The sequence below is a fragment of the Homarus americanus genome, unplaced genomic scaffold, assembly GCF_018991925.1.
Source record: "Homarus americanus isolate GMGI-L3 unplaced genomic scaffold, GMGI_Hamer_2.0 scaffold13041, whole genome shotgun sequence".
Taxonomy (NCBI): domain Eukaryota; kingdom Metazoa; phylum Arthropoda; class Malacostraca; order Decapoda; family Nephropidae; genus Homarus; species Homarus americanus.
Genome location: NW_024749663.1, coordinates 1028097 through 1049676, shown reverse-complemented (window position 1 = coordinate 1049676; position 21580 = coordinate 1028097). Strand labels below are relative to the sequence as shown.

Below are 21580 nucleotides of genomic sequence, written 5' to 3'. Positions count from 1 at the left end.
GTTTCCTCGCGACGACAGTGAAGCCTTAAATGGTACTCATGAACACGTGGACGGAATGTTGGCTCGAAAACTGCGAGGACAACAATGCAAATGGCTACCGTGCTCTTCAAAACTTTTACCCTATTATCTTCATAATATCCTCCCCCCTCACCCCGTGTTTTGTGCGCTAATAATCTCTTTCTCCTTCTCTCCGTCGCCTTCTACCTCCTTTTATCCGTAGCTCGTAATTCTCGCCAACAACACCCGTAGCTGCCCACCTCTACGTCTAATAAATCATCCCACCAGCAGTTCACCTGCCCTTACTATGACTAGCTTACCTGATCCTCCGCTTGGTGAAGAGTTGCGCCTTCCGAGTAATGCCTCACACCAGCGATGCTTTACCTTGACACACACGCACAAGCACAAATAACAGGTCTTATAAGCTATGGATGGAGGTTAGAGTGGAGAGCGCGGAGTTCGTCACCGGTACGCTTCGCTGCTGGAAACAAACTGAACAGCTGAGCAAGTTACAAGTTTTCGTGATCGAAGTCGAACCAACCGAATCACAAGTTCGAACCAACGACCCAAGGGAGGACGCCAGGCCCATGTTGACATAATTATGTGTTATATTAATAAGTTGGCTTATCATTATGTATCAAATGCTTACTGTGACTGACAATTAGTCAGTCATTTTATTAAACACATACCTGTATATAAAGCAAACACAGGTATTCATGTCCTGTGTTAATATTTACGTTAAAGTCTTTTATAACTGTAATTAGTGGATATAATTGAAATAGCCCTCAATAACATTGCAGCAAATATAGTACTTTAAAGGGTAAAGCAATGTAGAAGTTTTCAAACAAACAATCAAGGGAGCTGGACGTCTCCGAAATGCTGAAAATTATAATAAATTCTTGAGCTATACACAAATTTTGTTGTGAAATAAGCATTGATATGATGTATAAAGTGAAATATAAGACTCAATGAAATATAATACCAATGTATTTTATGATATATACTTTGATAAGAAAACAGCATCACGACTTCATGTTTACACTTCCGGTATTTCAACACAGCCGTAGATTGAGTTTGGTAGTGTGTGGGAATGAATCCATCTCAACTGTGACCTTAGTGAAATACTTTGGGCTAGCTTAACTCTTGATCATCTGGCGAATTAATCGTCGATAATAGAGTAAATAAAAGTAATGCCAGAATAAAGTTCTATACAAATGCTAAATGTCCCTCAGCTGATAAAATTAGGAACCCGTTCATACTATGTCATTGGGACTATTCCTGTTCTGCCTTAACACAGGATCTAAATACCTTCGTTTTCACTTAATAGGTAAATTGATGTTATACCTACCAGTGTATATTCCTCTGTGAACGAATATATCCAAGTGTAATACGACTTTATACGGTGAAAGATATTCTCTGGGTTCTCTGAGTAAGGTCACAGAAGGTCAGAGAAGATAATTAAGAGGGTGACATTTTATAATAACACAACACACACACATGACCTCTTTTCAGTATTGTGACACTCAAGAATAAGCTGGATTTTTTTTTCCCAAGATGAATAATTTTCTGGCCTTATATTTCACCACCTAATCAACGCGCTATAACTCTCCAACATTTCATTTGTCACCAGAAGGATTAATCTTGTGCTTATTCAATTATTGAGATGGAGAAGTATTTAAGGCGACGAGGAAGCTGGGGAGAAGAGTGTTGTGTTGTTGACCCTCACCATGACTGCCGCTGCTGGCTCTCCTCCTTGTCTTAAAGTCGCCGTCGAGGAGGTAAGTGACTGTCTTTCTGGGACTCGCACAGATTTTGTAAAAAGCATTTGGTCAATAACATAAGTTTGAGTAAAATCATACTTTGGGTTTTTTTTATTGTTAGATAAAAAATCAACAAAACCTTATTTCCATGATATAACTATAGGACCATCTGAAGATTAGGCATCCCAGTGTACTTTACCTGCAAATTAACTACCCTTATACACCTTTTCACATATCCGTTGAGACATTGTTACATAACTATTTGACAAATTTCATAACCGAATGACAGAACACATATCGAATGACAATCTAAAATAACTGTTGGTTCATGCTAACGGAAGTGATTGACATAAGTTATGAAGTTGACAGACGTGAACAATAAACCGACAGTTTACATATAGTTTGAGAATGTAACAATTGGAGAATGACATACCACCAACAGTTATTTTAGATTGTCATTCGATATGTGTTGTCATTCGGTTATGAAATTTGTCAAATAGTTATGTAACAATGTCGAGGAGAGGAACATGAAATGCTAGTGACAGGGGGGAAGGAGGTTCAGGGGAAGAATAAAGGGAGGATTGAAGTGAATTTTAGGAGGAGAGAATAGGGGCAGTGGCTAAACACCGCTTGCGTGAGGGAGTATAAGTTGGAGGCAGCAGCAACTCGCCCGGACGCGGCCAGGAGGGGGCAGGACAGAGACAGGCTAGCGTCAGGTCAAGCGGCAGGTGCGTGTTGGGTTGGGCCATGGATTCTCAGTGCTTGGTCGGCGGAGAGGAAGAGACGCACCCGGAGTTGTAAACATCCTCCGTTGACGGGGCCATCGTGTTGGGACTTTTTACTGCAGCGCACGATGGAGAGTGGTGGCGGAAAAACGAACTAATAATACTGAAATTTGAAATGTGGGTGTATCCCTTGATCACAATAAAAGTAAATCCCCTCAAAAACTCAAAGGTAAAAAATCTAAGAAAATAGTATATTTATCCAGCGTCGGACCCATGAGTGAAGATAAAAGCTCAAAACTTACGGTACACAGCACAGACCACCTTTAGTGCAGTGTCATGAATTTTTTATTTATTGATATTCTTGATTTTAATATATGTTATGTATCCGTATACAGTACTGAGATGATTATATCCACGTTTCATGTCATTCGAAAACAAGACAGGCCGATTATGATGAAAAGACATACCAGATACTCCCAACATAATTCTTGAGACATCTATTTAAGTGGAATTCTGATTTTTTTGTAATTTATGGAGGAAAAAAACAAAAAAAATCTACCTGAATGAAACATAAGCATTGGAGTGATTGTTTCAGGTGGAAGAAACTGGGGTGTCTAATCTTCAGGTAATTCAGGATAAATAACATTGTTGATGACTCTCTGATGTATACTCGACAGTGGGCGCCCTTCGTGATGCTTATAGACCGTTACTCCAAGCCCCCCAAATTGAACGGAACCCTCATTTCTGTCCTGGACATTATTGCTCAGAAACTAAACTTCTGGTAAATTTTTTGTAGCGAGTTGGTCTTATAATGTTCATCTCTTGTCCTGTTGTTGTTCTTTTGTAGTTTTTGTAGTGTATTGTTCTTATAGTGTTATGGTATTTGTTCACACTTATAGAACTCTTAAGCTTTTTCTGACAGTGGTCATCGCATCTGTCCCTCACCTGTCATCATGGTCTTGTGTAGGTTGGTGCTTTTCCTCTTCATTTTACCACTGTTATATGAATTACAATGTGTATTCATCCTCATCAGTGATCAATCCTCCACTTCGTCCTTACCTCTTTTTCATATCAGACAATTCATCTATCTCTTGACTTGTTCATTTGTGATCCTATATATTTCCATGGTCAGTTTGCTAATGAGATTTAAGCCATTATTCTTTTTTGTTTGAACTCCTGTGGAACTATCATTATCTATCACGTCATCCCAGCATGTGGCAGATCCCTTTAGCAGAACCCTATCATCAGTGCCCCAGGGCATCGGATAATCTCTAAGAGTCCTGGTAAAGGAACACATCAAAAATGATACAAAAAATAAACTTCAAAATGTTAAACTGTAATGGATCCAACAACGAAAACTTCTTCCACCAATAAATCACCCTGAGGGGGTGCTGGTGGTAGAGTGGTACCGCTCTTGCCTTCGCAAGCGAGATGTCACGGGTTCGATTCCCGGGCCGGTGTAAGTTGTTTGGACATACTTCCTAGCCCCCATTAGTCCCCGTTCACCTAGCAGTAAAGTAGGTACCTGGTGTACATCGAAAGTTGCGAATTCGTATTCAGGGACAAGTTGTTGGAGCTTCCAATAACTTGATGACATAAACCACTGACTCTTCAGGCTTCTACGCCCTTAACTCATGAGACATAAAGGCAAGCATGACCTAAGCATGCTTCCCTGTTGGGCACTGTAAACGCTTCTGTGCTCCACCTTACACAAGGATGTAGGGGAGTGCCCCCCCCCCCAAAAAAAAAAGAATCACCCTGACAAATAACAGGAAATAACACCGCAAAGACGAAGCTTACCTGTGCCGTCAATGGCTGATGGGAGTCAAGTTGACTGCCCAGGCACCTCCTTTCACCAAATACCTTATAATGAGGACTTGGAACAGCAAGACAACAGATAACACAATTGGGTAGTTGAAATGTCACTCAACAGGCGGGGCTGTTAGATTGCCTCACATGTTAACTAAAAAGAAAACAAAAATATTCACAATCACTTATCTTCATTCCATGCTCCCTCCCACTCCTCACTGTGGAACCCTTATCTCTCTCACACCTTTCCACCAGCCTTCAGTTCATTAGTGTGTGTACTGTACACCTCTTGTATCACAGAGTTTAATAGTTATTTCCAGTTTTGTTATTCTTGGTGTTCTCACTTGGCTCGTATCCACACTTGTCCATCATAATGTTAAGAAAAATGATATTTGAGAATTATAACAAATTTATCTCGTGGCGATAAACCTGTACTTGAATATTTAACGTGACAAAACTTTCCTTCACGTTGAGAAAAGTTCACCATATGATTGAATTACTGAAATAAAATAAGTAAAAAATTTATTTTCACTTATCTCATGACTGTTCTTGCTTGGTGCCTTAGCTATGAGATTGTGGTGCCTAGGGAAGGTTACTGGGGGGCACAGCTCAGCAACGGCTCCTGGACGGGCATCATGGGGATGGTGGTCCGCAAGGTGAGAGTCATATATCACTAAATATCTCATTGCCCATATTTCAAACTTATGATCTCCAGTTAGGGGCAACACCACTACACCACCACCAGCCATCAACACCTTTGCCATACATCTAGTAAATAGAAACCAATGTGACTTTAGATATTTTAATAGTGACACATATAGCGAACATAACTAGGAACTTATATAACATACATCCAATAATTCTCACACCTTGCACAAGCAGTATAAATACAGCTATATTTTTTTTTATCATTAACCATTCTGTATCAGTTTTCATGATACTTTAATTTGCAATATATATTTATGTGAAAAAAAAAATATATATATATACAGTTTTTTTACAACAGTTAAATTGATGTTTAGGAGATAGCCATGTCGGGTACAGTGTTGACCATAGGTGAAGCGCGAGCTAAGGCTGTTGACTTCAGTGTGCCGCTCTACACTGACCAACTGTCTATCCTCTACAAACTGCCCAGCATCGAGGCAGACCTAACCGGGTTCGTTAAGCCTTACACCCTCTCGGTAAGGAAGAGTTAACCATATTTTGTTACTTTTGATTAAGAAAAAAAAATAATTTAACATTGAGAGTCACATGGAGCTCACCAGTTTAACCATATGTGATTCTCTGTTAACTGAGTATACCATAAGCACATGCACGCACACACACACACACACACACAATTTTTTCGTGGTCTGAACATTTTTTTTACAGTCCTGGCTGTTGTTCCTGGCGACAATGGTGGTGGTGTTCATCATGACTTTCTTTGTTCAATGGAGTCGAGCTCGCCCCCTGCCTCGTCCATCGTGAGTGATTGAACGAAATCTTATATTAATCCTCTCCTTTCAGTGGTCAAGCTTGAACTAATGGGATTTACTCTGCTAGTATTTTAGAGATAGGATTTTTTTTTTTTTTTTTTTGCTTTGGGAAATTATCCAATGAGATTTGGCTCTGTACAATATCCTTCTGTTCTGATTATGGAGAAAATAAACACCAAGGGTACAAGCGTCAATAGAAACGTATATAGACCTTGATCTAATGTTGTACACGACACAGCAGCTGGTACTGATAACGCACACACACACTGCTCGGCTCCAGCAGTAGGTCGGGCAGTCAATCATTTCTCTGTTACACAATGTTGGCAAGTACTGGGGATGGCTGGCAAATTGATATCCCATTAGCTGTTTAATGATTGGCAAATAACATGACTTTTTTACTGTTGGGTCACCATATCTGTTGGTTTAAGGGTAATGATATGGTGTTTCTTCAGATTTGATGGTGGTAGCGAGATTGATGATGATGGCGGCAGAACGTCTATACGAACAGTGAGAAAGCCGCTAGAAGCCGAGAGGAGCGTCCGGGCCAGCCTGTGGACTTCTTGCCTGGGGACGCTGACTGCTCTTCTAGCGCAGTGTAAGGCTTCATCTACCTCACCACCTGTCTCGGCTCACCTCACCTAACCCTTCAGTTTATCATTCATTTAAGTGGGACCAGAGGCAACTGTCTCTCATGTATTGTGCAGTGAATTTTGATAACATGTTCAACAGTGTTTAATGAGAATATATCATGGTTGTTTCTCGTTATGATCACCATTATCACCACAGCATCACCATGGTTGCTGCACGGTGACTCACTATCATCACTATCACCACAGCATCATCCTGGTTGCCGCGCGGTGACTCCCTGCGCATCATCGCTGGGACGTGGTTGTTGATGGCCTTCATCCTGGGGTCTGTATACCGCTCCAACCTGAAGGCCATGTTGATCCTGCCCAAGCTGCGCCTCCCCTTCAACAGCCTGGAGGAGTTGGTCCAGACAGACATTCCCTGTATTGTCTTAAATGGCTCCTTGGTTCACAGCTACATGATGGTAAATGTGCACCCGCGTATGTTATAATCAGGTTTCTTTCTCTGTATATATTATGTCATAAACCTTTACTGCCTATTAAGGGTCTTCCGACTTCCTCACTCTCGTTCGTCTCTCATAGTTGCTCTTTTTCCTTTTTTACTTTTCTTTCTTTCTTGTGATTCGCTCAAAGATTTCCTCGATTCTGTTCTGTTTTTCTTTTACTAACACGAGTATTTCTGTCCAGGTCTTTATTCGTTATCATAAAGTGTTATTTTGTCTTCGATATCTGATCCTTTTGTTTCTTTTTATGTCCTCATAAGTTAAGTTTCACATCGTTCCATATTTTGAGAAGTTTGGAGTTAGTATTAGTTAAGAGGCCATTAAGGGGTGTGGCGGCCGCGTGGGTACAGCGTTCCTGCCCTTATGGTCGCGGGTTTCCGCAGTTGTGAATGGGTCCCTAATTTAACAGTTTAGGTAATGGAGGCTGTCGAGTGCAGTGCCAATTACGATGCCTCTTTCTGTACCCTTGGTTAAGTATACGGTGCCTTTTATCTCCAGTGTTCCTAATGGGTAGTCTCGCCAATGGCGAGAGATTATGAAACTGATACAAGGTTAACTTTTCTCCTCTTTTTGTCTAAGTCCTAACGGCTAATGCATAACTTTATTATATACAGCTGGCACCGGAAGGAAATGTGTTGCACAAGCTGCGCCAGCAGGCGGTGGTGCCCAAAGATTTCGTGGCCCTAGCCCCTGATGTCCCACGAGGGAAGTTCGCGTTCCTGGCCAGCGAGAAGGGCCTCTTGTACTTAATACATGCTCACTTTGCACTGGTGACTGTCTCAGGTTAAAGTTATCTTAATATTTATTCAACTGAATATTTAGCTCCAAATTTGTTTACATGAATAATGATAATAAATACCTAGCAGTTAGGTTTTTAAACATCAGGTTGACTCCATTTAACTTATGATAATGATTTTACAGTCCAGAAAATGCCCGATGTATATGGCGTCTGAGCCCTTCCTGGCCGCCACCAGCCTCAGCTTTGCCTTCCCATTTAACTCGTCTCTCAAGCGGCAGGTCGACCCAATGTAAGCTACTGTACCTCACGTTTGTACATCTATGTTTACCACTTGCAGGGTCACACATGTTCACTGCTAATGGGAGATAATTTTGTGTCTGGCTCACCATCAGCTGACGCTGTTGTGTTAAAGTTAAACACTAACTCAAGTTGAGTAGTTGAAGTTCTGTTTAATGGTTAAGGATTAGACTTAGCAGAGTGCGAGGACTGTTGTAAGGGGTACCGATGTGATGAGACATTTGTCCACATTTAATTATGTATTTCTTGAAGTTTTGTAAGTGTGGACCCTCTTATAGTGGTACTCCAATATTTCTGTAACATAGTAGTCGTGGGGCTGATAAAACCTTATAGAACACTGAAACACACAAAACTATTTTCCTTTCAACAGCATTCAGCGGCTTAAGGAATCCGGCATCTTGGATTATCTGCACTTCACGGGTATTAGAAATGTGGAGATCTGTTTCAATAGCAAGTCCTTCGGCAGCTCCACCAACACTCAACGCAGCTTCAATCTCAGGGACTTCTACGGTGTCTTTTGTGTGTATGCTGGCGGTAAGTACCACGGCTGTTTAAGACAAGTTTTAGTGATGAATCCAACCCCTTCTCCTAATGGTTTTTCTCTTGTGTTCCATACAAGCTTTAGTTAGCCACTGTCTCCAATACAAGAACCAGAGATGTGACAAGTGAGATATACAAGGTATCCACGGAGTAGCTCACCTGAAAGTCTGGCACAAATAGCCAACGTCACAGGTTTAAATAGACTGATTGTTACCTAATTACTGCCCCTTGAGGTAAGTATGTATTGAACAGATTTTAACCTTAATCAATTATTCAATGTAAATAAACATAACATTCCAAAATATTAGTCGTAATGGTTGGATAGTTACTGACTCTCTGCAAGAAGAATTAATTGACTTGAGGACACCGTGCGTTTATTCTCGCTGCAGGAATGTTGGTAGGGCTGGTCTCCTTCCTTTTGGAGCTGGTGTACTCCCCACGTGCTGGATCACCTGATACACTTCCTGGTCATCATGTTGCTCACACAACTTAAGGCTCAAGTGAAACTCAAGAACCTGCCTCTTAAAACTAGTTACTATTGCCGTTTCTAAATTAAAAAGCTGTTGATCTAAGAAAATATTGCATGTAGTCTCCCTCACGGTCACTGATTACAAGATGGTCTCCGAGTCTTCTCTTAATTCCTTGAGGTTAGTGCTTCAATAATTATGCTCCTGACACAGTTAATGTAATTATCAAGTATCCTATTGGAACCTTTAATCACTACAGCACTCTACCCTTAAAGGTTAATCACTTCACACGTGGAACTATTATCACATGATCTGTTTGCTTAGTGTTGAAAAACTAGGATGCTCTTTCAAATGAAGTTGTAAACACCAGGTAGAATTCCTCACCTAAATCAGGTCAGATATGATTTTTCTTTTTAGTGCCAGAAGGAAGCTAACAGTGGCTGAAGACAATAACATCATCTCAGGTGGACAAGCTACCGGTCTTTCTCTATAGTTATTACGTGTAAGGTTGCTTCCAGGCTCTGTGCAGTATCCCCCAAACAAACATACTTATTTGATAGTCTTCTGGCTCAAGTTCCTCTCCACTGGTTGAATAGCTCTGCCGATAGATTATTATATCCTTGTGCAGGTTATTCAATTGGTGGACATTTGTTAGTTTAAGAGGAATCACTTTTAATGTGATAATTATCTTGAGATGAGACCCACAGATGTGTTAAGTGTCAAGAAGATCCATTAGGTTTTCAGTGTTTTAGATTGTTAAGGAGACCACTGTAGGATCTTTACTCCGTGATAATATTACAGGTGATCTCATCAATGGATGTTAACCACTATCTATTCTACAGGATTATTTAGGTATACAGTAAATTGCCTAATGAAAGTCAGGCACTTGTAGATGGCATTACCTTGATGGGTGGCACACTATGGCGACACACTTCATCTGGCTGAGGAAACTGTCAGAGAGGAACCCTGGCCAACTCTCCCTCCTATGGCTCGCCTACACTCCCCTTCTATCCTAAATCTGGAAATACTGTCTATAGTTAATCAGAAGCATGTAGTTACGGTGTTCATGATTGCATTTACTATTCAGGCATTTGAATAATTTTCGAAAGTCATAAATGTTATTCTGTGAAGGTAGTTTAGGCCAGACTCTTTATATGATTGGATTAAATTTAATTGGCACATTAAATTTATGACTTTCTGGCTGTTATTCAGTTTTCCAACAGCATTACACCCTCAATGTCTTATGGAATTCATGTTAGAATAAAAAGCAAAATCTTTCTTGTAGTTTCTTTCCCAATGGTATCATACAGACCCCAGAAGAACCGAGTTGTGTTTATATCTGTTGTGACGAATGTTGGGAAGGCAAGACAGAGAAGTCTTGGTGTTAGTGTCCAGTCATTGGGAGGTCTTAACCCAGAGATATCCCATTATTAAGACCCAAACCCAGGGACACTCAGGTACTGTAGGAGTGTTCTGACGATAGAGCTCTAGCCATTTTTGTTTTTTCTTGATATAGTAATAAAATCGGAAACAATTTCTATTACATCGTACTCATGAAGACTGTCAATTGTAACAAAAAAAAAGAAATATCAAATTCATGTCATTTATACCAGCATCCTTGTCCCTTATTGCTACCATCCATAATGAAAGGCAGACCAACATCGTCTCCTGCTTTCAACATTTCTACAACTATTCCAGAGCAACTGTACCTACACCACCCTACACCCCCCCCCAACCACACTCCTCATTCAGCAGACAACCATATAGTATTTTCGAAGCATCCTTAGTTTCCACATTTCCTCTCCTTGCCTCACACTGCTCAACAACTACATCCTTGCTCCTACTATTCCGAATATCTCACCTCCAACATCAGTATTATCCAGCTTATCCACAAATGCCTTCTGTTCACATTTCTTAGCCTCGTAAACCTTTCTTCTGATCCTCGGCTTGGCTTCCAGGTACACTTGATTATCACCACCCACCTTCCAGGTTGTATTTCACCTTCCTTTCTCTTTTATCAATCATTCCACCACAATGTTCCTGCGTGCTTGACTGCGCCCTTTATCCAGCCACAGACCTTATCAGCAAAGATTATAAACAGTTAATGCTTGAGGTGACTTGATGAGATATCTATGAACATGTAGATAAGCTACGATGACAATACTATGAATAAATAACACCCAATGAAATATAGTAAACACCAACACTGTCACTTTACTTAGAAAATGTCCTATATACTGTAAGAAATTTTGGAATTTTGGTGAATAAATTAAAAGATAAATGTAAGAAAAACTTCTAGTATATGTAGAGATAAAGACATGATATACAGATGAATTTAAAGAATCACTAAAGGAATATTAATGAGTGGATGAAGAATGACAACTTTTCCAAAACATCCGAGGAAAAATGAAGTTAAAATGGAAAGAGTTTGATAATGAGAGAAGAGGGTGAGGGGGTGAAGCTGAGGGGGTGAAGCTGAGGGGGTAAGGGTGAGGGGGGTGAGGGGGTAGGTGAGGGTTGAGATAGAGATGAACGTGAAGGACAGATACATGATAATTTATGACACAATGGAGACAATGTACGAGAAAAAATGTATTTGGAGTGTTATGAGGAAGAGGCGAGGGTGATGGTAATGAACAGATGATTGTGAACATGACCAAGAGAGGCGAGCTGGATAATGGTAAGTGATCAGAGTACTAACAGGTGAGTGATCATAGTACTAACAGGTGAGTGATCATAGTACTAACAGGTGAGTGATCAGAGTACTAACAGGTAAATGATCAGAGTACTAACAGGTGAGTGATCAGAGTACTAACAGGTGAGTGATCAGAGTACTGTACTTGGTGAGGCGAGTTAGCATGACAGTGAGGATGGATTAATTAATGAGATGACAGGTATTCAAGTCTCATCACCTGTAATCAACCCTTGTGTCATGTCAGGTGTAACACGAGATCTTGAGGGGTCTTTTCATTGGTTTCCTCCCATGAACATTGGTTTAAATCCCGAGGGTGAGCGGCGGTCCTAGGGTTAAGTTCAGTTTGTATGTCAGCCGCAATATCAAAATTTGTAACAGTTTCCATGACAAAATTTGAGACTTAACACACAATTGTAATTATTTTGATGCTGATAAAGTCTTGGTACATCAGTTTGTATGTCAGCCGCAATATCAAAATTTGTAACAGTTTCCGTGACAAAATTTGAGACTTAACACACAATTGTAATTATTTTGATGCTGATAAAGTCTTGGTACAGTAGTGTTGTATTGTGTGGCTGAATAAGTGATGGGGAATCTTTTTCATCTGTCAATAATGCAGATACAAGTTACTGCTGGAGAGGAATGGGGAAAAGACAGGATTGATATGTCCTAGATACTGGTCTTTATATGAGTATAATACAGACTTAACAAGCATATTTCTTACAAAGTAATATTTACAAAACTTACACACACCGTGTCGGGACAAAACCTTGAGAGCATAGACCTAACTGGACGCTATAACTTGACGACTCTCACCCAGTGGGGCCCCACCTCCACACCTGCACAACAGCTTACTCCTCTAAAGCATGTGACGAGGCCAGCTATTACAGACCTGGGAGAATCCTCCAATAAGGCTAATTTTTAAGGTGATGTGTATAGAAAAATGAAACTCGTGAGAACTCAGCATTAGGTCGGATATTGCTGTCCTCGCCACAAGACTACATGGGAACGAGCAGCCTGGCCGGGTCCCGGAGCTTGCTAGCGGGGTTGCCCTGGTGCCCGGTAAGTGTGGCTGTCACGTCGCCGTAAGGGCCTACCTGACTGGCCCTGGCTACACATGGGCTGCAGGAAAAGGTGAGGGTTACAGAAGGCCTCCTCGTTGGCTTGTGAGAATCGCCAAACTTTGTAGACGTTTGGGTGTGACCAGAAAAAGAAGTCATAATCACATGGATTATCTGTGACGCTCATTCGTAGAGACACAGCATCTCTCTGGCCAATCAAAGGGCGTCACATATTTTCCTACTGATCCGTAATCCATTTCTGAGGCCACCCGGCATGTATTCTAAGTGGCTGCTTTAGTAAGATGACAGCTGTGAAGATGAGTTCATGAGTAGGAAAGACTTGTACAAAACAGGCTGTATAAAATGGGACTGCACTACCGAGAATATTTAATCCAGTGTATATATGCTGCCTCTAACAATGGTAAAGCTATAATAAACTTTTCTTGACAATCCATGCCTAATATAACGCTCTAGTTTCATTACGTATATAACTCAAAAAATAAATTGGATTTGACCAAAATGGATTAGATCTGGCATCAAGCAGCAGAGAATGCAAGTTACATCGAATCTGATTTGCAAATATAAATAAATGTTATGTCGTGCATGATGAAAGAATGTGTGTTTATATGAGGAAGTGCGATACAAGGCCCTCTTACCGCCCAGCATAATAGCAGACCTTCTGTGTGTCTGTCCACCACCCTAACGAGTCTATCTTTCGCTCGCAGAATTCCTGGTTCTCCAGTTAAGATTATATACCAATTTTAACCAACATTCAAGTGTCATTCTTTTAGCTCCAGATTGACTGATTCTTTAAATATGTCAGGGTTTTATGCTGTACTGTACTGAACTGTACTCTAAAAAAAATCAGCATAGACATGGATCTGTTGTGGAAGCTGCTTACTCAGGCATAAATATTCTTTTATGGCACGCCTTATGATAGCTTCCTCTTCAAGTATATGACATTGAGAAATTTACCCTAGTAATCAGTCCAACTGTAATGTTATTTTGTTAATATTGTGCAATCATCTCAGTAGCCCAGAGGTACCTGGTTACCTAAGGTCTACAGTATTCCTGGAGTGTTGGGAACAAATCCAAACTCTCCGGACTTTTGACCTGCCACAGAGTTACCACAGTCTTGCACTGATTTACAGTCACTAGCATTTCATTTGGAATCCTAGTGGTCGATGATATTCTCTTAGAATTTAAGTGATCTGCCAGGATCATCCTGGAGTCATAGAATAATTTACATATTTCTTTGGCATTTGAAGTGGGAGTTACATTGTTTTCAGTCTTGTGGTTGGCTGAAAGAGTCCCTGAAACACTTTTCCTCAGACACAGCTGATGGTGAAAGGTTTATTTCACTTATGGTCACCTCTATGATAAAGTGTACTGTATTCCCTGAACTCTCTTGCCTAGAGAATGTGATGAATCAGTATTAACACTGTTTTCTGTTATACCTGATAGTAATGTTAAAACCCGAAAAATGTGAAAACTGTGAATGCAAGACAAAGTTGTGTTCTTTGTTTCTCCGTTCACTGAATCTCAATCAGCAAGTGGCTGTTGGGAGACCTTGTGCCAAAATACAAACAATGGTATATTTATGTCTAGTGATCAAAGTTTATGAAATTTATCAAAATTACCATTGTAGTTATGTTAATTCTATCCTTTGTCCTATCATAAAGAAGCGACTCGCGGGCCATTGAGGAGTACTGTAATAACATTTTCTGGAAAGTTATTGAACAGTTAACGATGTGCAACAACTGATGCCAATTTTGGAACGATATGAACAACTGTCTAGTATGCAAGGCCAAGCACCAAGGTTTACAAGATAATAATCCTGAATGGTGATTGATGAGTGTTCTAACTGTCAGTGTTCTACCACACTACATGTGCCTAAGTTTACCATTTATGGCCGTTATGAGGAGGAAAATGGTTAAGCAAATGTCAGACACACAAATGTTACTGTCAGATTCACACTGCACAGTGTTGGTACATTACTGGTAGGTTCACTCCACAAGGGGTTCACCATTACTCTTGATAGCTGTAGTCAACTCAAACCTTATACTATAATGATATATTTGTGTACAAATTCATCATGAACAAGAACAAAAACAACAGAGGATTACCAGAAGGTCATACCAAGACTAAAGTTCACTGATTACATACATATTGAGTCGGAAGAAATAGTTCTTGAATATATTTAAAGAAGTTGGGTTGATATCACGGTTGAGGTGTGGTAGTGATGGAGGATGACTGATCAGTTGATGAAGTTAGGGCTCCCGGTACTGCTCTTTAATCCCTGGGTTTGTGGCCACCTTTCACAAACACCAGTTTGTACCTCACTTCTCATCTGGTTTTTCTTCATGAATAAAACTACATAACAATGTAATTCTTTCTGAGTAAATACAGGGTAATGTAGGTAGTGAGAACAACACAGTGTTGGTAAGGCTGGCCAACACAGAGCCAGTACAGTGGTGACTCTGTCTCACTCCCGTCCTCACGTACAGTCCCAAGTACACAAACACTGCGTTAAACAGGACTTTGCCTGAGAAAAGAGAAAGATCAGTTTTTTTTGCTGTTGCAAGCGTGCTGACTTTGTCATTCTCAGGTCAGCACTCTCTACGGACGATTTCAATTTGGTGAAGCGTTCCACTGTCACTTGTTGCAGAGACAAATAACCTTTTGGCATGCTACGAACTTGCATGGGAAATAATAAATGGTTGTAGGTTTCGTCGCTTTGGCTATACCCTATAAAACACTCTTTCTAAATATAGTATAAAATGAGTAGAATAACGTAGTTGCAAGCAAGAAGTCACAGTACCTTACTCCACCAATATCAGAAGATGTTAGGAAGCCTATCGACAAGAAAACTTGAAGCTAAAAGTATCTTTTCGCATTTTCAGATTAAACCATCCCTGGACAAAACACGACACTGATCATACCAGCAAGCACTATCTAGTTCATTCGTCCTTAGGGGTAAAAACAAGTAATTTCAAAGTTTATTTGCTTACCATACATAAGTATATGGACAAGTTTTATCTAATCACGTTGGCAATCATATTCTAGCCGTTTGCCATAGCATTATGCATCCCTAATGTTATTCTGTCCTGATGAGCAAATGTTCTTCTCGACGGAACGCGGGGCCTGGTCACAGGGGCCGCCTGGCAGGAAGGGTGGTGGCAGTAGGGCGCTGGTGCTGGCGTCGCTACCAGTAGGGGCCCGGCCCGCCCTGGACTACGTGGCCAGCTCTGACGACCCCAGCTGTTGCGTCTCAGGGTCCGAGGTGCTACGCCCATTGGACACATTGGGTTGAGGAGAATCCGTGCCGCCCCGACCACTAGACAGGTTCTTGCCCTCTGACTGGGACACGTCGCTCTCTACGTCGCTCTCAGTCTGTAATACAAATCACTCTTCAGTTGTATATACATTAGCCTAAAAAATACAGAGTAAATATAACATATAAAGATATAATGTACCGTATTTAAAACATATCTCTGAGCATATTTTACTAGTATATAAGTCAAGTACCACTCACTTCAGAGAATCAGTACCAACACATTACAATAATTGTTTTCAATCATCAGTTGAAGGTTGGTTACCATTTCCTGATTACTTATCAGTTTTGTCCCAATAAAAATTAATCAGCAAAATATATGATTAGAGAGGAATTACAATCTAAAACCTACAACATACAGATATATCCTATAAACAATCAAACTACTGTGCTTCATAATATTTGATGTCTTTAGTGATGGGAAGGAGTGGCAAGTTGAGGATGTGAGCGGGGAGAGAGCGAGATGAGGGGGTGGTGCAGTGGGTAGCTGACACACTCTTAGCTGGAGGCTCGGTATACTGGTCCTCAAGGATCAGTATAGTGTCATCTAGAGACATTAAGACAAATATGTTCTGCAAGAAAAACTATAGTAAGTGGACAACCATGGGGATACAGCAATAGCATTTCATTCTGATGTGGAGTTGAGAGTGGAAGGTGTCAGAGAGAGTAATGATATGACATTATGGAAGGACACGTGTACACGTGTGTGTATGTGTGTACGTGCTGCTGTTGTATAATAAGTTATATTGCAAGGTAAAAGAGTATTTACCTGTTTTGTTGCATAGTGGAAGGTGAAAAAGTGAAAGTGGGTCCCATAGGCATGACTGCCCGTTAAGGACAGTGTGGATACAGCACACTGTATACTAAGCCTTCGGTACACAAGGAGGCAGCATGGCCGGTACTGCACTCGACCGCCTTCACTTCCCCAAGTTATAAACTTAGGTACCCATTTACAGCTGGGTGAACTGGGAGTACCCGGGGATCGACCCACCGACCCATAGGACAGGAGGTGAGCGCTGTATCCACTCGACCGCCGCACTCACTAGTGGAAGGTAATACAGGATTATGTTGTGTTGAATATTGGAAGGCATAGACGTAATGATCCACGTAAGAGGGGGGACTAACTCACAAGTTCATGTGCTTATGGAATGAAGTAACTGAGGTGCGCCTGTCTGAGTAAGTAAATAAGTAACATGCACTATTAAGTAATATGCACACTCTGAAGTGACTTACAAGCTCACCTGATGGTTGAAGGGAATGGTTCTTGAGTGTACATGTTTAATGGAGGGAAAAGCATATTTGAGAGCACCAACTTTAGTCGACAATATACTTTACTTGTGCAGTTATTGCGTCATTGACTTTTGGCATCTGTTTAATAAAGGTTATTTAATAGTCAGTCTGTTTGGGTGAAGAAAAATCATTCATGGTTTATATTCAGTGCATGAAATAATAAGCATGACAGACACTCGTACAACTGCTTATTGGACCAAAGGAGAGAGTGACAGTCTAGGAAGTATTATATACGACTGACACACGCACTCACACCGCACGCACACACACACACACACACACACACACACACACACACACTCACACACGAACGCATTCACTCACGCATGCACGCCACACACACACACACTTGTTTTTCTGGATGAAAGAGTGAAAGCAAGTAAAAGTAATGATAATCATTCACAAAAACAAACAATAGTGTAACAAAGACACAGTGAAAGAAATAACAAATAAACACACAGTGAAAGAAGTAACTAACAAGCACACTATGAAAGAAGTAGCAAACAAAGACAGTAAAAAGTAACAAACAAACAAACAAAGACAGTTAAAAGTAACACACACACACACAATAAAAAAAGTAACTTACAAACAGACATTGTAGAAAGTAACTACGACTCACACACAGAGTAACTAAGAAACACACACAGCTTAAGAGTTAAACAACAGACAGACAGACAAACAGATAGACAGACACACCTGTTTTCCTGGAGGGAAGGGTGAGAGTCTCTCGGAGGTATCAGAGCCACAGGAGGAAGACTCAGACAGTTCTGTAGTAAACTTGCGTCCTACCCTCGGGGAGGCTGGCGGCCGTCGGCTGCACACCTGAGCCTGGATGTGCTCACATATTCGCCGGAAACGTCGGATGTTCCCTGAAAGTTATCCAAGTGAGACAGAATACCAAGTAGGTGTCCCGGCATGCTAGCAATGCAAACTAAACATTGCGCGCCCAAAAAAATCTAGAAAAAAATTGGTTAAGCACAAATTTAAGGGAAAACAGTTGTCGGCCATGCAGACTGAATATGAATGTTCAGTTAAGCATCACAAAAAATAAAGCAATTGTTTCAAAAATGTCTGGTAACTCCGGTATTAATATATGTGATACCTTGTAAAAAAAAAATAATCGCTGTTGAAAAATAATACTTAGAGCTCAACAGTAGCCTTCATGACACGCTCTGTTACTTCATAAAATACATACTGTACTGTACTGTATTAACAAGCTGGATACATGACAAACGGATGCATGAGTGGTCAATTGGTCAGCACTCAGATAAGGAAACGAATCGCATAACAGTGATCAAAACATTACCAGATAAAGGAACAGAGAAGATATTTAGTATTGTAATTCATACGAGGTAATATAATCATCTAAAGCACTATCACAGGTTGCCAGGATGCAGTGTATGTATGTATTTATGTATGTATGTATGTATGTATGTATGTATGTATGTATGTATGTATGTATGTATGTATGTATGTATGTATGTGACTGTTGCCTGTATTCATACTTGTATCCTTATCCTTGAACAATCTTTGAGTACAGAATTCATACAAGAATTTCTGTACCCGAGATGTTATTCACGTTTGTAACTGTATTAGTATTTCCAACTGAATACATTGATAAAATATGACAATTCTCAACATCATATTACAAATTTATTGCAAGAATACAGCCAACATCTCAAGTGTGTGTAAATACTGTACTAGTGAAAGTGTGTCGTGCGTGTACAATTTAATCAGTGTCTTAAGAGTGTACAGTGTAGTGTTGTGCATACGTAGTTTGACAAGACAATTTTGCTAATTAATAAATAGTGTTGTGAAAGCAAATCCCAAGCAGGAACCAAACGTGCTGGAACATTATTACAAACACACTACAATTCCCAATCAGTCACACACCACTGTACTGTACGGAGGGAGGGAGAGGTAAATACTTTGTTTCAGTGTCACATAATGGACTGTATGAACTACAATACTATAACTTAATTTTACAGAATACCATTACGTAATATATAGAGTACATCTCCTCCACACCCTATATATTTCTCACGTCTGTAGTGAGAAACAAGTGAGAATTATGAGTATATTTACTGTATATCGCACTAATTCAAAGGCTGGGATTTTCAAACGTTCATATGTTATATTTCCTAAACTGGAGATATGAGAACACGTTTAAAATTGGTCATTTGTGGTGTAGCATTAATTTAGAAACCCAAACTGTTGAAGCTGACAATGTTCTGGTCTACAGTAAATGGGGGAAATAATAAATGAAACTTAAGAAAATCCCAGACACAGGTTGTTAGACTCCACAATACCTTAGTATATATTATAAGCTTAACCCGGGTGGTGGAAGAGAGTACAAGCTCACCTTAAGCTCGATAAGCTTTAAGCTGTGAAGCGGGGATAATACGAAAAAATGTATTTGTGTTGGTTCATTACCCATCATACCAGAGAGGAGGATGAAGTTAATGGCGTAGAGTGGGTTGGGGTCATTAGGGGAACACACCGGCGTGATGTCCACTTGGAACCTCACGTGTCTTTGGAACATGGCTGGACCCGTGCTGCCCCGCTTATATTCTACCCGGAAACTCATCGGTGACGTGACGCTGTGACTTAACTCTGCCACCTGGAATGTAAAAAAATAAAATAAAATAAAAAATAAACACCTTACCGTCAGAGATAGTGTGTGTGTGTGTGTGTGTGTGATGATGAGAGAGAGAGAGAGAGAGAGAGAGTAGAAAGAGAGAGAGAGAGAGAGAGAGAGAGAGACTCATTAATTAGTGCGCATCTCACCTGTATAATAATACTAATTTAACAAAGATCATCATATATAGGAAGTCAAAATTAACCTGAAATTTAAAAAAAAAAACACGAAAAAACCGAAAAAAAACGAATAAAAAAACCCACTTGGAGACAACTTTTCTCTTTACTTAATATTCGTATCTTAAACACTGATAAATATTTACTGTTTCTACCTGATGAAATTCTCAAACTTTCTCGACAGATCTGACAGTCCTCTTATTACACTGGTCTATAGCGCTTCACCTTACTCCTACACCAGCAACACCTACTCCTCTCTACTCCTACACCAGCAACACCTACTCCTCTCTACTCCTACACCAGCAACACCTACTCCTCCTCACAAGCATTAACTCATCACAGCTCTATCATAGAACCTAGAGAAACCCACAACAGTACTAGACCATGAGATACTAACAAGCATCTTTGTAAACATTGGGAGGATAAAAAGTTCAGAAGGCGTGAAGCTGTTGAGAGTTGGTTCAGGTGGTGGCGGTAGTGTGTAGAGGGCGGGAGGCCAGAGGTAAAGGTGGCCTCCCTGCCTGACTCCCCCACCCCCACCCCAAGACTCACCGAGAGGAAGGCGTGGATGAGGTCAGCCTTGACAGTAGCCAAGGCCTTGTCTTTTACCAAGATTGTGTAGGTCTCGTCACGCTCCGTGCTCATTAGCGACCCAAACCATGATTTCTTCGTCAGTTCCGGCGACGACTCCGGCGTTAAATGTACCTCGTCTGTCGGAACTGAAACAGAAAACACTTATTGGTATTCTCATAGAAGGTGTTGACGGACTCACTTATAATAGATGGAAGAATTGTCACTGTAGCATACCCTCTATATCTCCCACACCAGTAAAAGCAGAACTAACAACAGCTACAGCAACTACAGTACCTTGTAATTTCCTCCTGTGGAAGCGCGGGGAACCTAGGAAAGAATTCTTAATAGTGTTGAGGCGAGACTTCCAGTAAGGCGCCGAATAAGGGGAGCCAGGTGCTGACGGCGGGTTACTGTCATCACCTGAAGTTATTGTGCCCGACTGCTGGTGACTGCTGGTGCTGCTGACCACGGTGCTGACCCCGCTGGTGCTGGTGCTGCTGGTGGTGCTACTGTGGTGATGATGGTAGTGCGGCTGGGAGTGGTGGTGGCGGGAGGTGCGTGGCGAGGAGAGCGGGGAGGCGGTGGGCGTCACGTTGTTGGAGTGAAGAGGAGAGTGTGACCCGCTGTTGTTGTTACCAGAACGGCGACGACTACATGGCAGCGTGTGCGACGACCTGGAGACACGACTACACGTTACATCACAGTAAATAAACAATAACTCTCTCTATATACCTGTTAATTAAGATCCTAACACAGAGTCACGTGTTCCTGGGTGACGGAAACACCTCACCTAAACAAACTACCTCTGTGTTTGTTGCTTGAGGGTATTGTATCCTCTATCAGTTATCCCTACTAAGATTACTATGATATCTGAACCATTTATACATTTAGTTTTTAAGTTTAAGTTGTATTTT

General features: G+C 40.8%; 2 protein-coding genes across 3 annotated transcripts in view; one reads left to right on the top strand and one right to left on the bottom strand.

The window, feature by feature from the left end:
- Positions 1 to 1716: 1716 nt before the first annotated feature.
- Positions 1717 to 10177, top strand: LOC121853715 (glutamate receptor 1-like). 2 transcript variants are annotated; one of them, XR_006086391.1, is made up of 12 exons: positions 1717 to 1775; positions 3160 to 3263; positions 4857 to 4947; positions 5314 to 5472; positions 5663 to 5754; positions 6219 to 6361; positions 6603 to 6817; positions 7471 to 7626; positions 7778 to 7884; positions 8263 to 8426; positions 8822 to 9079; positions 9317 to 10177. XR_006086391.1 is itself a non-coding variant. In XM_042348055.1 (11 exons), exons 1-11 carry the CDS (start codon positions 1725 to 1727, stop codon positions 8923 to 8925), a joined length of 1386 nt encoding a protein of 461 aa, XP_042203989.1. In that variant the 5' UTR covers positions 1717 to 1724; the 3' UTR covers positions 8926 to 10177. The 2 variants fall into 2 exon arrangements, 1 of the variants encoding a protein (XP_042203989.1); XM_042348055.1 differs by having other exon boundaries at positions 8822 to 10177.
- Positions 10178 to 12253: 2076 nt separating this feature from the next.
- Positions 12254 to 21580, bottom strand: part of LOC121853707 (serine/threonine-protein kinase BRSK2-like) — a 226800-nt gene continuing 217473 nt past the window's right edge. The window contains 5 exon segments of the mRNA XM_042348044.1: positions 12254 to 16048; positions 17976 to 18148; positions 19722 to 19899; positions 20646 to 20812; positions 20961 to 21340. Of these exon segments, the coding sequence (XP_042203978.1) occupies positions 15890 to 16048; positions 17976 to 18148; positions 19722 to 19899; positions 20646 to 20812; positions 20961 to 21340 (1057 nt within the window). The 3' untranslated portion in view covers positions 12254 to 15889.